We start from the raw sequence: 15,891 nt of genomic DNA, 5'->3' as shown, positions 1-15,891 counted from the left end.
AAGGAGAGAAACAGTATGGACCTAACAGAAACAGAAGATATTAAGAAGAGGAGGCAAGAATATACAGAAGAACTATATGAAAAAGATTTTAATGACCCAGCTAACCACGATGATGTAATCACTCACCTAGCGTCAGATACCCTGAAATGCTAAGTCAAGTGGTCCTTAGGAAGCATCACTATCAACAAAACTAGTGCAGATGATGGAATTCCAGCTATTTCAAATCCTAAAAGCGGATGCTGTGAAAGTGCTTTAATCAATATGCCAGAAAGTTTGGAAAATTCATCAGTGGCCACAGGACTGGAAAAGGTCAGTTTTCATTTTCATTCCAATTCCACAGAAAAGCAATGCCAAAGAATGTTCAAACTACCACACACTGCACTCATCTCACACGCTAGCAAAGTAATGCTTAAAATTCTCCTGGCCTAGGCATCAACAGTATGTGAATCGGGAACTTCCAGATGTTCAAGCTGGATTTCAAACTGGATTTAGAAGAGGCAGAGGAACCAGAGATCAAATTGCCAACATCCATTGGATCATAGAAAAAGCAAGGGAATTTCAGAAAAACATCTACCTGTGCTTAAATGACTACGTTAAAGCCTTTGTGTGGATCACACAAACTGTGGAAAAATTCTTAAAGAGAAGGGAATACTAGACCACTTTACCTGCCTCCTGAGAAATCTGTATGCAGGTCAAGAAGCAACTGTTAGAAACTGACATGCAACAATAGACTGGTTCCAAATTGGGAAAGGAGTACATCAAGGCTATATATTGTCACCCTGCTTACTTAACTTGTACTTGGAGTACATCATGAGAAATGCTGGGCTGGATGAAGCACAAGCTGGAATCAAGATTGCCGGGAGAAATATCAATAACCTCAGACATGCGGATGACACCACCCTTATGGTAGAAAGCGAAGAGGAACTAAAGAGCCTCTTGATGAAAGTGAAAGAGGAGAGTGAAAAGGCTGACAAACTCAACATTCAGAAAACAAAGAGCATGGCATCTGGTCCCATCACTTCATGGCAAATAGATGGGGAACCAATGGAAACAGTGACAGACTTTATTTTCTTGGGCTCTAAAATCACTGCAGATGGTGACTGCAGCCATGAAATTAAAAGACGCTTGCTCCTTGGAAGAAAAGCTATGACAAACCTAGACAACATATTAAAAACAGACATTACTTTGTTAACAAAGGTCTGTCTAGTGAAAGCTGTGGTTTTTCCAGTAGTCATGTATGGATGTGAGAGTTGGACCATAAAGAAAGCTGAGTGCCGAAGAATTGATGCTTTTGAACTGTGGTGTTGGAGAAGTCTCTTGAGAGTCCCTTGGACTGCAGGGAGACCAAACCAGTCAATCCTCAAGGAAATCAGTCCAGAATATTCATTGAAAGGACTGATGCTTGAAGTTCCAATGCTTTGGCCACCTGATGTGAACAGCTAACCTATTAGAAAATACCCTAATGCTGGGAAAGATTGAAGGCAGGAGGAGAAAGTGATGTCAGAGGATGAGATGGTTGGATGGCATCACCGACTCGATGGACATGAGTTTGAGCAAGCTGAGGGAGTTGGTGATGAACAGGGAAGCCTGACATGCTGCGGTCCATGGGGTCACAAGGAGTCGGACACGGCTGAGCAACTGAACTGAACTGAATGCAACAAAGGGCAGGTAGTCTTAACCACAAAAGTATTTTATTAAAGAAAACCAGATATCTCAAGGAATTTAGCGTTTTTCTATGTGTGGGAAAATGTAAGAGTTTGGGCTCACTGAAATAATTTCTTTCATATGCATCTCAGCTATCTCGGGCGGCCAGTACCCTGCTTCCCTCAGTACTCACTGTTTCAGTTTCAGTTCAATCTCTGTCATGTCCAACTCTTTGCAACCCCATGGACTGCAGCACACCAGGCTTCCCTGTCCATCATCAACTACCAGAGCTTGCTCAAACTCATGTCCATCAAATTGGTCATACCATCCAACCATCCCATCCTCTGGCATCCCCTTCTCCTCCTGCCTTCAATCTTTCCCAGCATCAGGGTCTTTTCAGATGAGTCAGTTCTTCGCATCAGGTGGCCGAAGTATTGGAGTTTCAGCTTCAGCATTAGTCCTTTCAATGAATATTCAGGATTGATTTCCTTTAGGATGAACTGGTTGGATCTCCTTGCAGTCCAAGCGGCTCTCAAGAGTCTTCTCCAACACCACAGTTCAGAAGCATCAATTCTTCGGCTCTCAGCTTTCTTCATAGTCCAACTCTCACATCCATACATGACCACTGGAAAAACCACAGCTTTGACTAGATGGACCTTTGTTGGTAAAGTAATGTCTCTGCTTTTTAATATGCTGTCTAGGTTGGTCATAGCTTTATTCCAAGGAGCAAGCATCTTTTAATTTCATGGCTGCACTTACCATCTGCAGTGATTTTGGAGCCCCCCAAAATAAAGTCTGCCACTGTTTCCCCATCTATTTCCCATGAAGTGATGGGACCAGATGCTATGATCTTAGTTTTCTGAATGTTGAGTACTCACTGAAGAGCAGCTAAAGCCGGATCACAGGTATTATTTTCTTCCCAATTGCTCTGGAGAGCTGGAATCACTGACTACTGTGACATCCTTGTTTATTGATACAAAATGCTTCATTTCTCCTTTAATGCTTGTTCGGAGAGAGGACTTCACTCTCCCTAGAAAGTAGAAGAGCAGCAGATACCACAACAAAAATAAAAACATGTACAAATCAAAAAAAAAAAAAAAAAAAGAAAGTAGAAGAGCAGATCCAGTTCCAGTCCAGGATGTGGGCATAATGCCTGATTCCTCGAAAGCGTTTGTACAAGGGAGCCTGTGAGCGCTGCTCTCCACGGCAGAGTCTGTGAGAACTTCTCAGCGACCATCTGCTCAAGCTCACCTTGCAAAGCAAAGAGAACGCTCTACATCCCCATACCTCATCCCTGGAACCCCAACTCTCGAGCAGATTGAGAGAAGCAAAGCACGCATGCGAAGGGCGAAGCTGACATCTCAGCTGGGCGGGTCCCATGCAAGCAAGCAGTGGAAAGGCAGGAGCGTCTGCCTGGGTAGTTGCCCTAGAGGGGCGGGGTTAGCCGGCGGGAAGAGGAAGCTGCGCGGGGCGCTGGGGCCTCGGCCATGGCTCAGAGGCCGAAAAGAACGTTCCGGCCGCGCCGAGCAGATTCCAGTGACAGCGACGGCGCCCAGGAGACGTTTGCTGAACCCGGGGCGACGGGGGAGCAGGCGGCCCGGGACCCTGCGGTGGAAGGGCCGCCGTGTGGAAGAGGCCACGCAGAGGTGTCTGAACTGCGCCGCCGGGGCCGGGGCCGCCGCCGCGGCCGGGCCTGGGCTAGTTCCCGGCACGCCGCGAGAGCGGCTCCGCGCTTGGACGGGTCCTCGGACGTCCCAGGTGACGCTGGGCAGCAGAGTGGGCGGCCGGAGCGGGGAGTGGGGAGGGTGAGGTGGAAGTCCGCGGGACTGTCTAAAGGTTTCCGTAACGCGGTGCCTACTACAGCGGCGCTGAATCGCGGAGGTGCGTGTCTGTGAACGCTGGCCTGCTGCCTGCATGTCCATGTTGGGCCGCTTGGGGGCGTAGAAAGAACTCTGCGCGGTTTGGGCTTGTGTTTGCATCGTCAACTGAACCCTCACCAGTGACCGCTTTAGTGTTAATCTTGATGCTTTACGGAGAACCTAAATTGTCACTCAAAAGTTTAAAAATTCTTAATACTTTTCGGTAGGCGGAAGTGCTTTCTGTCCCCAATTCTTTTTCTCGAAAACACTTAACCAAACCGGTACGCTGGGAAAACTTAGGTGACAGACTTTTGGACTTTTTTTTTTTAATCGGTTATTTAAAGAAAAGATACGCATAGCGCTGTGTCACTAACAGTAGATTGGGCTTCCCTTGTGGCTCAGCTGGTAAAGAATCCGTGCGCAATGCGGGAGACCTGAGTTAAATCCCTGGGTTGGAAAGAAGGGAAAGGCTACTCACTCCAGTATTCTGACCTGGAGAATTCCATGGACTGCATAGTCATGGGGTCGCAAAGAGTGGGACACGACTGTGCGACTTTCACTGATTGGTGACGCTGTAGACTACCAATAAAGTGTTAAATGCAATACAGCAATTTTGAAGTACCTTTGCCTTCTTGAAAATAGGATTCAGGCAGCATAAAGTTGTTTACATGAGATGTGTTCTAGTTTGAATTGAGTTTGATAATATAGTTAGAAATAAAGCTATATAGTTAGAGAAAGAAATAAAAACACAGAAACAGACTTGGAAGGAACTTGTTTAAGTGGGGTCTTGAAGTATAAATACATTAACTTCTGACTTAGAGACGCATAAAAATATTTGAGATTATATTTCAGTCTAAAAGGAACTTCTAAAAATATTCCATCGTGAACTTAGTTGTAAAGTCTCTAGAAGCAATCAGCTTCTCCAGGTAAATGGCACTTTTTACCTACTTTGTCTTCAATCCATGGCACTCCAGAATACATAACACTCAGATTTGATGAACTGAGGTTAATCCCTGCCCTGTTAATATGAGTAGAATATCCAGTTTGTCACCTGTGGATAATGTCACCAGTAGAATGATAATTCAACATTTCTGGTTTGTCACAGGATGAAATACCATGTAGAAAACAAACTTATGTTACAAATATGTTACTTTTTTTTTCAAGATGGTATAATTTCAATAAAGTATCTGTAAATATATATATATAGTTTTTGGTTATATAGTCATGAGGTAGGAATATTTTCACCCCAGTATTTTTAGTCCAAATGATTTGTTGATTTCTTAGTCATTGTTCATAATCATCTGTTTGTCTGAAGTGTTCATGATTTTTTTTTTAATATTTTTGTGCTTTATGTAAGTCATCTGATTAAACTTTGGTTCTCAAACGTTTTGTTCTTATCCCTTTGGTCTTAAAGTTTACCCTTTATACTCTTTAAGAATAATTAAAGATCCCAAAGAACCTTTGTTTCTGTGGATTGTATCTATGATGTTTATTGTTGTTCAGATGCTAGGTCATGTCTAACTCTTTTGTGATCCCAAGGACTATAGCCTTTCAGGCTTCTCTGTCCATGGGATTCTCCAGGCAAGAATACTGGAGTGCCATTTCCTTCTCCAGGGCATCTTCCTGACCCAGTGATCAAGCCTGAGTTTCCTGCTTTGGCTGAGGATTCTTTACTACTGAGCCACCAGAGAGGAAGCCCCTATAAGGTTTACCATATTAGAAATGAAGATGCATTTTTATTCTTTTTTAGATTTAACTCATTACATGTAAGGGTAAGAAACATTTTTATGAAAAACAACTGTTTTCCAAAAAATAGTAAGAATGACATTGTTTTCAGTTTGCAAATGTCTTTAATGTCTGGCTTATCAGAAAACAGCTGAATTCTGAAAGCTGTCTCTGCATTCAGTCTGTTGAAATATATTGTTTTGTTTGAAGGTGTGAAGAAAACCACAGATAGGTGATTAAGAGTATTTAATAGCCTTTTTAGTTCTTTGAGAGTATTCTACTTTAGTATTACAAAGAAGCTCAAAAAGTAATAGGTTTTCAAAGGTTAGTTTGCAATGGATGTCAAATGAAAAAAACACACAGTGTGAGAGTTGTGAGTTAAGTTTTGTTTGGGGCAAAATGAGAACTGTAGTCCAAGAGACAGCGTTTCATATAGCTCTAAGAAACTGCTCCAGAGATGTAGGGAAGAGGTCAGTATTATATGTGATTTTAGTGAAGAGGAGTTGGGCAGTCAGAAACACACTTTATTAGAAGCTTGCTGCTAGTCATGAGGAGCAAATGTCACCAATAATGATTTTAGTGCTTTTCTAGATGTGAGGGGATGCAAGAACTGGGCTCATAAAATCTCCTGAAAATACCTGTCTGAAGGCCTGTTCTGCCAATTTTTCCAAAGCACAGAGTTCCTCATTCCTGATCTCTACCCTGAACTCCTTTCAGGATGTGTTGAAGATTAGTGACTATAGCAGTTTGTGATTTAATCCTTGTATAGACAGGAGGCAAGTGCCAATTTCTGCATGATACGTGGGAGCTGAAACCATATCATTTTGTTATGCTCAATTAGATTAAAATCCATCCATGTGTTTTGCGCTCTGAGTGAATCTTTTACCCATGCATGATTGGTAGCATCTTCGTTCCCTAAGCAGGGTTCAAACCTGCACTCCCTTCATTGGAAGGCTCAGTCTTAGCCACTGGGCTGCCAGGGAAATCCTTAAAGAGCATTTTTAAGATAGAGTAGTTATTATGCAATCTTAAATCTTAAGGTTATTCACAAATATTACAAAATAATTGTGAACCAACAAGTCCTTTTTTGTCAATAATACCATGAGTTCCTTTACGTTTTGCTCATTCAGTCCTGATAACACTTCTATGGGGTGTTCTCTTTTAATACTATCTTTGTTTATTGATTAATTGACTGTGTCCTTTCCAGAATCACACAGTGGAAATAGATCCATGATTTAGTTTGAGACTGCAGTGCCCATTATAATACTTCTTACCACCAGCCTGAATCCAAGAGTTGGATTTCTCCATTTAGTAACTTTGTGATACTGGGCATGTTATTTAGCCATTCCAGTCCCTGGTGTCCTCATCAGTAATAGCATTTACTTTATTGAATTGTGAGAACTAAATGAAATATATTTTGTAAAACAGACTTCAGTATGCCTAGCACATAGCAAGTATACATTAAGTGTTCTTTTCTTTATCTGCTTATTTACTACCACTGTTCGTCTTTTCTCTTTTAAATATTCCTTCTTTTTTTGGTCATTTACTTTTTTCTCTTTTTGTTTTTTCCCTTCCCTCTTTTTGTTGCATTCTTTAATAGTATGTATTTCATGTTATATCACTAGTTAAGTATTTCACTAGTTAAGTAGATAATGCAAATAGGATATATTGTTGCATATTTATTAGACTGTTCATTTCAGAAAGAAAGGAAGTTAAAGAAAGGTCTGCATGTCTACTTTAAATATGTGGAATAAAATTAAAACACCATATTTTACATACACTATGTGTTGTGTAGAATTTCATTTATTGATTCCAATATCCTGAATCTTTCATGTTATATTCAAAAAATGTCCTGTTAGAATCCAGAATGGTTGATCTTTCAGCCGAAGAAGAGGATGGAGCACACCATTCTTCAGAAAGTAAAGATGATCAGAGTTCATCTCCCAACAGCTCTAGGACTCTGGAGGACGAGTTTTCATCAGTAGGTCAGTAATATTTGTAATTTTGGTTAAGAATTTTATTTCTAATATTAGTATTTTTCTATACCAGTGATTCTTGTTTTTGATAAAACTCTAGTGAAGTATGGGGCAAGTAAGTTATTTCTAATTATTGTCAAGGGACCAAAATTGGCTGTCACTTCCATTACATAACATGCCCAAGGTCAGATGGGCTTATAATAGGCAGCACTAGGATTCCAACCCGGGGAATCTGCTGCAGAGCCTATGTCCTTTTTGTTTTGTTTTGTTTCGGGTTTATTTACTTATTTTATTTTATAATAGCAGTTTTCTTATTATGTCCCACAATTTTGTGGGTCAAGAATTTGGGCAGAGCTTAACAGAGATTAAACTGTGTTCCATGTGGCATTAGCTGAGCAGTTTGACTGGGGCTAGAGAAGGGGTCTTGCCTTTATACATCTCAGGTTCAGCATAATGTTTACCTGAGCATAGTTAATGATCTATAAATGCTGAAAAAATTAATGATAGAGAGCTGAGTTCCACTCCTCACTCTGCTTTTAAATAGCTGAGTTAGTCTAAAAGGATATTGAACTACTCTGGGCCCTGGCTGCCTCAGAGCCTGAATTCTTAACCATTGTGCTCTACTGAGTGGTTCATGCCATCTTTCAGTGTCTGAAAGATGGTAAGAATTTGTGTATGAGGATGTTTCAGGTACAGGATGCACATTATATAAAAACCTAGGGAAGATAACCAGAGTAATGTGCAGAGAGCTAAAAAGTAGTTGTTGGGCTGAAAATTCTTGGTTAAGTTTTAAGAAAGAAGAAGAAAAAGAAAGTAAGATACAGATTGAAGTCAGATAATCCAGGGTTTTGAGGAAACTACTGAAAACTTTATGCAAATAGATGACATGACCATTTTTGTGTCTTAGATAATTCAAGGGTTGACAAATTACCACCTGTTTGCCAAATCTGGCCCACTATCTGCTTTTGTGAATAAAGTTTTATTAAAGCCATGCTCATTCAATTATGTATTTTCTGTGGATGCTTTTGCACTACAATGGCAGAGCTGAGAAGTCATAACAGACCTTATGGCCCAAAAAGCCGGAAATATTTCCTTGGCCTACTCTAATTCAAGGTTCTTAACTTCTCTTGTGCTGTGGACTGTCTTCAGTCTCATAAAGCCTAAGACCCCTTCTGAGCAAAACAAAATGTATAGCTTTATAAAGAAAACAAGTTAATTTGAAGTATAATTATTAGTACATATTTTTAAAGATTTATAATATAGTAGCAAGTGCTTTATTAACATATGAAATAACAATAACCAGAAGTTCTTGTAATTTTTTTTCTTAAACAAGTTCATTAAGCTACATAAGTACTTAGTGATGAAGCCAGTATTAAGAATTGAAGTCTAGTAAACAAGTAAAGTTTTGTCCAGACTCTAGATACGGTGCTGTCCAGTAAAACTTTCTATGAAGGTCCTGTATCTTCACCATCCAGTACATTATCCACTAGCTACACATGGCAGTAAAATTCTTGGAATGTGGCTAGTGTGACTAAGGAACTCGGTTTTTAGTTTGCTTAAATAATCACACGTGGCTGGTGGTTACTGTATTTAACATGCTGCTATGGCATGATTAGACAGGGTAAGGTAGTACTTGTAAAGTGTTGGTAGCACTGGGAACCTAAGGAGAGAAGGCAGAGTTTGGAAATGTATTGGATAATTTTTGATTATCGTAGTCCCTAAGGTGTTATTGCAAGATGAAAACTTGTCTTGTAAGGAACATTTTATTTTTTCTTTTATTCTGGAGAGGAAAGAAGAAATGAGATAAGTTTAAGGAAGTATATAGAAGATACAGTGCGTTTATTTTTGTTGTTGTTGTTGTTCAGATGATACATCTATTAGAATGATCCCGTACTGGAATGTCTGCCTTGAGATATTCATTGTTGCAGAGACTGCTTACCAATGGGGCATAGTATTAACCTCTGTTTTTTTAAATAGAAGTACAGTTGACTTACAGTATTAGTTTCAGGTGTACAGCAAACTGATTGAGTTATATATATATTTTTTCAGATTATTTTTGCATTTAAGTTATTTTAAGATATTGCATATAGTTCCCTGTGCTGTACAGTAAGTCTTTATTGCTTATCTATTTTATATATAGTAGTTTGTTCAATCTCATACTCGTAATTTATTTCTCCCTGACACCCTTTCCCCTCTGGTAAATATATGTTTTTTTCCTACGTCTGTGAGTCTTTTTTTTTGTTGTTCTGTTCTTGCCTCCTTTGTCAAGATTAATTGACAGTAGCTGTGTGGTTTTATTTCTACTGTAGCTCTGTAGTATTATCTGAAGTCTGGGAGAATTGTGTTTCCAGCTTTCTTCTTTATCCTCAGGATTGCTTTGGCAGTTCTTTTGTGGTTCCTTATAAATTTTAGGATTATTTGTTCTAGTTCTATGAAAAACGTCATTGGTAATTTGATAAGAGATTGCATCAAATTTGAAGATTGTCCTGGATAATATCACCATTTTAATAACATTAATTCTTCCAGTTCAAGAGCATGTGACATCTTTCCCTTTCTTTGAATCATCTTCAATTTCCTTTATCAATATTTTATTGTTCTTAGCATTTAGGTAGGGGGGCTTTGGTCTTTTACCTCCTTAGTTAGGTTTTTTCCCTAGGATTTTTTTTATATGATTTTAAATGGGTTTGTTTACTTTTTCCCTCTGATATTTCATTGTTAGAGTAAAGAAATACAACAGATTTATGTATATTAATCTTGTAGCCTGGCTATCTTACTGAATTTATTTATTCTGATGGTTTTTATGTTGAATGTGTTGGGTTTTCCATATAGAGTATCATGTCACCTATGCAAAATGATAACTTCATTGCTTCAGTTCCAATTTGGATATGTTTCATTTCTTTTTCTTGTCTGATTACTGTGACTAGGACTGCCAAAACTATGTTGAATAGAAATGGTGGGCTATTTGTCTTTCTCTGCGTAACTTACTTCAGTTAGTATGATCTCCAGGTCCATCCATACTGCTTGCTGTAAATGGTTATTTCTTGGTTTTAATAAATCTCACAAATATCATATGATATTGCTTATATGCAGAACTAAAAAGTGATTCAAATGAGCTACTTACAAAACAGAAACAGACTCTCAAACTCAGAGAATGAACTTATGGATATCAGGGGAGAAGGGTAAGGGGGGGTAGGCATAGATTGAAAGTTTGGGACTGATGTGTATACACTGCTATATTTAAAACAGATAATCAATGAGGACCTACTGAATAGCACAGGGAACTCTGCTCAATACTCTGTAATAACCAAATGGGAAAAGAATTTGAAAAAGAATAGCTACATGTATATGTATAGCTGAATCACTTCACTGTATATCTGACACTAACAACATTGTTAATGAACTGTACTCCTATGTGAAAGTGTTAGTAGCTCTGTCATATCCGACTCTTTGTGACTCCATGTACTGTAGCCCACCAGGCTCATCTGTCCATGGGATTCTCTAGGCAAGAATACTGGAGTGCATTGCCATTCCCTTCTCCAGGGCATCTTCCTGACCCAGGGATGGAACCCAGGTCTCCCACCTTGCAGGCAGATTCTACACCATCTGAGCCACCTGGGAAGCCCATACTCCTATATAAAATAATAAATACATAAGAAGCACAATTCTTAGGTTTCATTCCTTAAAGAAAAACCAAGTACACATAGCACTGCTGTGTAGAATTATTCAGTTCAGTTCAGTTCAGTCACTCATTCGTGTCTGACTCTTTGCGACCCCATGAATCGCAGCACGCCAGGCCTCCCTGTCCATCACCAGCTCCCGGAGTTCACTCAAACTCATGTCCATCGAGTCAATGATGCCATCCAACCATCTCATCCTCTGTTGTCCCCTTCTCCTCCTGCGCCCAATCGCTCCCAGCATGAAAGTCTTTTCCAATGAGTCAACTCTTCGCATGAGGTGGCCAAAGTACTGGAGTTTCAGCTTTAGCATCATTCCTTCCAAAGAAATCCCAGGGCTGATCTCCTTCAGAATGGACCGGTTGGATCTCCTTACAGTCCAAGGGACTCTCAAGAGTCTTCTCCAATACCACAGTTCAAACGCATCAATTCTTCGGTGCTCAGCCTTCTTCACAGTCCAACTCTCACATCCATACATGACTACTGGAAAAAACATAGCTGTGACTAGATGGACCTTTGTTGGCAAAGTAATGTCTCTGCTTTTCAATATGTTGTCTAGGTTGGTCATAGCTTTTCTTCCAAGGAGTAAGCGTCTTTTAATTTCATGGCTGCAATCACCATCTGCAGTGATTTTGGAGCCCAGAAAAATAAAGTCTGATGCTATTTCCACTGTTTCCCCGTCTATTTGCCATGAAGTGATGGGACCAGATGCCATGATCTTCGGTTTCTGAATGTTGAGCTTTAAGCCAACTTTTTCACTCTCCTCTTTTACTTTCATCAAGAGGCTTTTGAGTTCCTCTTCACTTTCTGCCATAAGGGTGGTGCCATCTGCCTATCTGAGGTTATTGATATTTCTCCCGGCAATCTTGATTCCAGCTTGTGTTTCTTCCAGTCCAGCGTTTCTCATGATATGCTCTGCATATAAGTTAAATAAGCAGGGTGACAATATACAGCCTTGACGTTACTCCTTTTCCTGTTTGGAACCAGTCTGTTGTTCCATGTCCAGTTCTAAGTGTTTCCTGACCTGCATACAGGTTTCTCAAGAGGCAAGTCATTATTACATTTCTTTAAATATAAACAGGATTAAATCTTATGATTATTTTATGAGATATTTTTCTCCTTTAGGGCTTCCCAGGTGGCGCTAGTGGTAAAGAATCCACCTACCAGTGCTGGAGATGTAAGAGACACAGGTTCCCTTCCTGGGTTGGGGAGATCCCCTGAAGAAGGAAATGGCACTCCACTCTAGTTTTCTTGCTGGGAGACTCTCATGGACAGAAGAGCCTGCCAAGCTATAGTCCATAGGTCACAAGGAGTCAGACATGACAAAGCATTTGAGCAAGAACTATAGAACATATATTCGTAGTCACCACCTTCAGCGGTGGTTTTGCATTGCTTACTAGAGGCAAGATGATAGAATGTAAAAGCTTGGTCTTTGGAGTCAGGCAAGTACACAGAGCACTGTTGTGTAGAATTATTACATTTCTTTCAATATGCAGGATTATGAGATGGTAATATGTTTTTCTCCTTTGACCCAAGTCCTTCACAATGTATTAGAATAAATTCTGGATGTGTACTGACTAAGAAAAAAAAAAGATAGTAAGAATGGACATCCTTTTCTTATTCAGAACTTAGTGAAAAGACATTCTTTTCATCGTTGAGTATATTGTAGAGTATGGGTTTGTCATAAATAATTTTATTATATTGTGATACATTCCCTCCATATACACTTTGGTGAGAGTTTTTTATCATGAAAGGATACTGAAGTTTGTCGAATGCTTTTTTTGCATCTTTTGAGATAATCATGTGATTTTTTACTTTCCTTTTGTCAATGTTGTGTATGACACTAATTTATTGCACATATTGAACTATCCTTGTCACTCTAGGATGAATCCAGCCTGATCATGGTGCATAATCTTTTTTATGTATTGTTGGGTTTGATTTGCTAATATTTTGCTGAGGACTTTTGTATCTATATTTATCCAAGATGTTGCACTATAATTTTCATTTTTTTTTTTTTTTTGGTTGTGTCTTTGTCTGGTTTTGGTATCAGGGTGATGGTGGCCTTCATAGAATGAATTTGGGAGTGTTCCCTTCTCTTCAGTCTTTAGGAAGAGTTTGAGAAGGATAAGTTTAAGTTCCTCATTGTATGTTTGGTAGAATTTCCTAATAAAGCTGTCAGGTCCTGGGTTTTCGTTTATATGGAGTTTTTTTTTTTAATTACTGATTCTGTTTCACTTCTAGTGATTGGTCTGTTCAAAACATCTGTATCTTTTTTATTCAGTTTTGGCAGGCTGTAATGTTTTAGAAATTTGTTCATTCCTTCTTGGTTGTCGAATTTGTTGGCATATAATTGTTCCTAGTATTCTGTTATGATTTTTTTGTATTTCTGTGGTATCAGTGTTATTTCTCCACTTTCATTTCTTATGTTGTTGATTTGGTTCCTCTCTCTTCTTGGTGAACCTGGCTAGAGGTTTGTCAATTTTGTTTATCTTTTCAAAAAGGCACCTCTTGGTTTTTATTGATCTTTTTATTGTTCTTTTGATCTCTGTTTTATCTGTATCCTCTCTAATCTTTCTTATTTCCTTTTTTCTGCTGACTTTGTAGTTTAGTCTCTAAGTCATGTCTGACTCTTTGTGACTGTGGACTGTAGCCCACCAGGCTCCTCTCTGTCCATGGGATTCTCCAGGCAAGAACACTGGAGTAGGTTGCCATTTCCTTCTCCATCTGCTGACTTTGGGTTTTGTTTTTTCTTTTTCTAATTATTTCAGGTGTTAGGTTAGATTGTTTATTTGAGATTTTTCTTGTTTCTTGAGGGAAGACGACATCACTATGAACTCCGCACCACTACCCCCCACCCTGAACTACTTTTGCTGTATCCAATAAATTTCCTATGGTTGTGTTTTCATTGTCATTTGTTTTGAGGTATTTTTGACTTTTAGTTCATTGTTGACCCGTTGGATTTTTAGTAGCATGTGGTTGAGTCTCCTTGTGTTTGATCTTTTCCCATTTTTTCTTTCTGTGGTTGATTTCTACTTTTTTTCCCTAGAGATTTTTTTTTTGATGTGAATTCTTTTCTTTTAGTTCATCTGTCACCTTACTGGCTTGTCCATTGCTGTCAGTGGAGTATTAAAGTCTCTTACTGTTATGTATTCCTGTCAGTTTGTGACTTTACATCTGTTACTAGGTTGGCAGAAAAGTAACTGTGGTTTTTACATTGTTGAACTTGGCCATTTGATATTGGAATACATTCTGAAATAAATGTGGTTATGTTACACATCATTTTATTGCACATTTCTTGCTTTGTGTTCTTTTGCTAATGATTTACTGCTTGCTGTTTATATTTATTTTAGACTATAGAAATGATGCTTATAGACAAAAAACAAATTTGAGTGATTTTTTTAAAATTTTTACTTTATTTTACTTTATAATACTGTATTGGTTTTGCCATACATTGACATGAATCCACCACGGGTGTATACAAGCTCCCAATCCTGAATCCCCCTCCCACCTCCCACCCCATATCATCTCTCTGGATCATCCCCCATGCACCAGCCCCAAGCATCCTGTATCCTGTATCGAACACAGACTGGCACTTTGTTTCTTACATGATAGTATACATGTTTCAATGCCATTCTCCCAAATCATCCCACCCTCTCCCTCTCCCTTTAAACAAGTTCAAAATGGGTCATAAAGCAACTTGCAAAATCAGTAGTGCATTTGGCTGAAGAACTGCTAACAAACATACAATGCAGTGGTGATTCAAGAAGTTTTGCAAGGGAGACAAGAGCCTTTAAGATGAGGAGTGTAGTGCCCAGCCATTAGAAGTTGACAATGACCAATTGAGAGCAGTCATCGAAGCTGATCCTTTTAACAGCTACACAGGAAGTTGCAGGACTCAGTGTCGACCATTCTATAGTCATTTGGCATTTGAAGCAAATTGAAAAGGTAAAAAAGCTCAATAAGTGGGTGCCTCATGAGCTGACTAAAAATCAAAGAAGTCTTTGTTTTGAAGTGTCATTTTCTCTTATTCTGCATAACAACAGCAAACCATTTCTCAGACTGTGATGTGCAACATAAAGTGGATTTCATAAAAAAACTGGCAGTGGCCAGCTCAGTAGTTGGACTGAGAAGAAGCTCCAGAGCGCTTCCCAGAGTCAAACTTGCATCAAAAAAAGGTCATGGTCACTGTTTGGTGGTCTGCTCTCCGTTTGACCACTCTGGCTTTCTGAGTCCCAGCGAAACCATTACATCTGAGAAGTATGCTCAGCAAATTGTAAGCTGAACTAAAAAGTTGCAGTGCCTGCAGCTGACATTGGTCAACAGAATGGGCCCAGTTCTTCTCCATGAAAACACTTGACTACAACACATAACTGACACTTCAAAAGTTGAACGAATTGGGCTACGAAATTTTGCCTCGTCTGCCATATTCATCCGACCTCTCATCAACTGACCACTTCTTCAAGCATCTCAACAACTTTTTGCAGGAAAAATGCTTCCACAACCAGCAGGAGGCAGAAAACGCTTTCCAAGAGCTTATTGAATCCCAAAGCATGGATTTCTATGCTACAGGAATAAATAAACTTATTGGCAAAAATGTGTTGACTGAGACAGGTTCCTATTTTGTTTAATAAAGATATGTTTGAGCCCAGTTATAATGATTTAAAATTCATGATCCAAAACTGCTCAGTTAACTTTTGTACCAGCCTAATAGTATTTGCTTTATATATTTAGTGATCCTAGATTGGGTATATATATGTGAATGAGTGTAAATACTCTTCTAGTGTTGATTTCTTTATTATTATATAGTGCCCTTTGTATGAGTATTGCTACTACCACTTTCCTCATCATTTCCATTTGCATATCTTTTTCCATCTCCTCATTTTCTATCTGTGTGAGTTTTTCATGCTGAAGTGAGTCTCTGATAGATAGTGTATCGTAGGTTCTTGAGTTTTTTATGCAGCCTGCCACTCTTTATTTGGAGCATTCAGTCCATTGACTTTGAAAGTAAAATTA

General features: G+C 39.2%; 1 protein-coding gene across 9 annotated transcripts in view; it reads left to right on the top strand.

The window, feature by feature from the left end:
- The first annotated feature begins 2,893 nt into the window (after positions 1-2,893).
- Positions 2,894-15,891, top strand: part of GCFC2 (GC-rich sequence DNA-binding factor 2) — a 76,918-nt gene continuing 63,920 nt past the window's right edge. For 7 of the 9 annotated variants that reach the window (XR_011255660.1, XR_011255662.1, XR_011255664.1 and 4 more), the window contains exons 1-2: positions 3,068-3,402; positions 7,088-7,213. Coding sequence is in view for 3 of the 9 variants with exons in the window: in XM_069583218.1 (XP_069439319.1) it covers positions 3,132-3,402; positions 7,088-7,213 (397 nt within the window). In the remaining 6 variants the exon portion in view is untranslated. Of the gene's footprint in view, positions 3,403-7,087; positions 7,214-15,891 lie in introns of all 9 variants that reach the window. The other 2 variants (XM_069583216.1, XM_069583217.1) reach the window with 2 other exon arrangements.

This window comes from Ovis canadensis, chromosome 3, assembly GCF_042477335.2.
Source record: "Ovis canadensis isolate MfBH-ARS-UI-01 breed Bighorn chromosome 3, ARS-UI_OviCan_v2, whole genome shotgun sequence".
Classification (NCBI taxonomy): Eukaryota; Metazoa; Chordata; class Mammalia; order Artiodactyla; family Bovidae; genus Ovis; species Ovis canadensis.
Note: the sequence above shows the minus strand (reverse complement) of the source record. Positions and strands in the feature narration are given on the sequence as shown.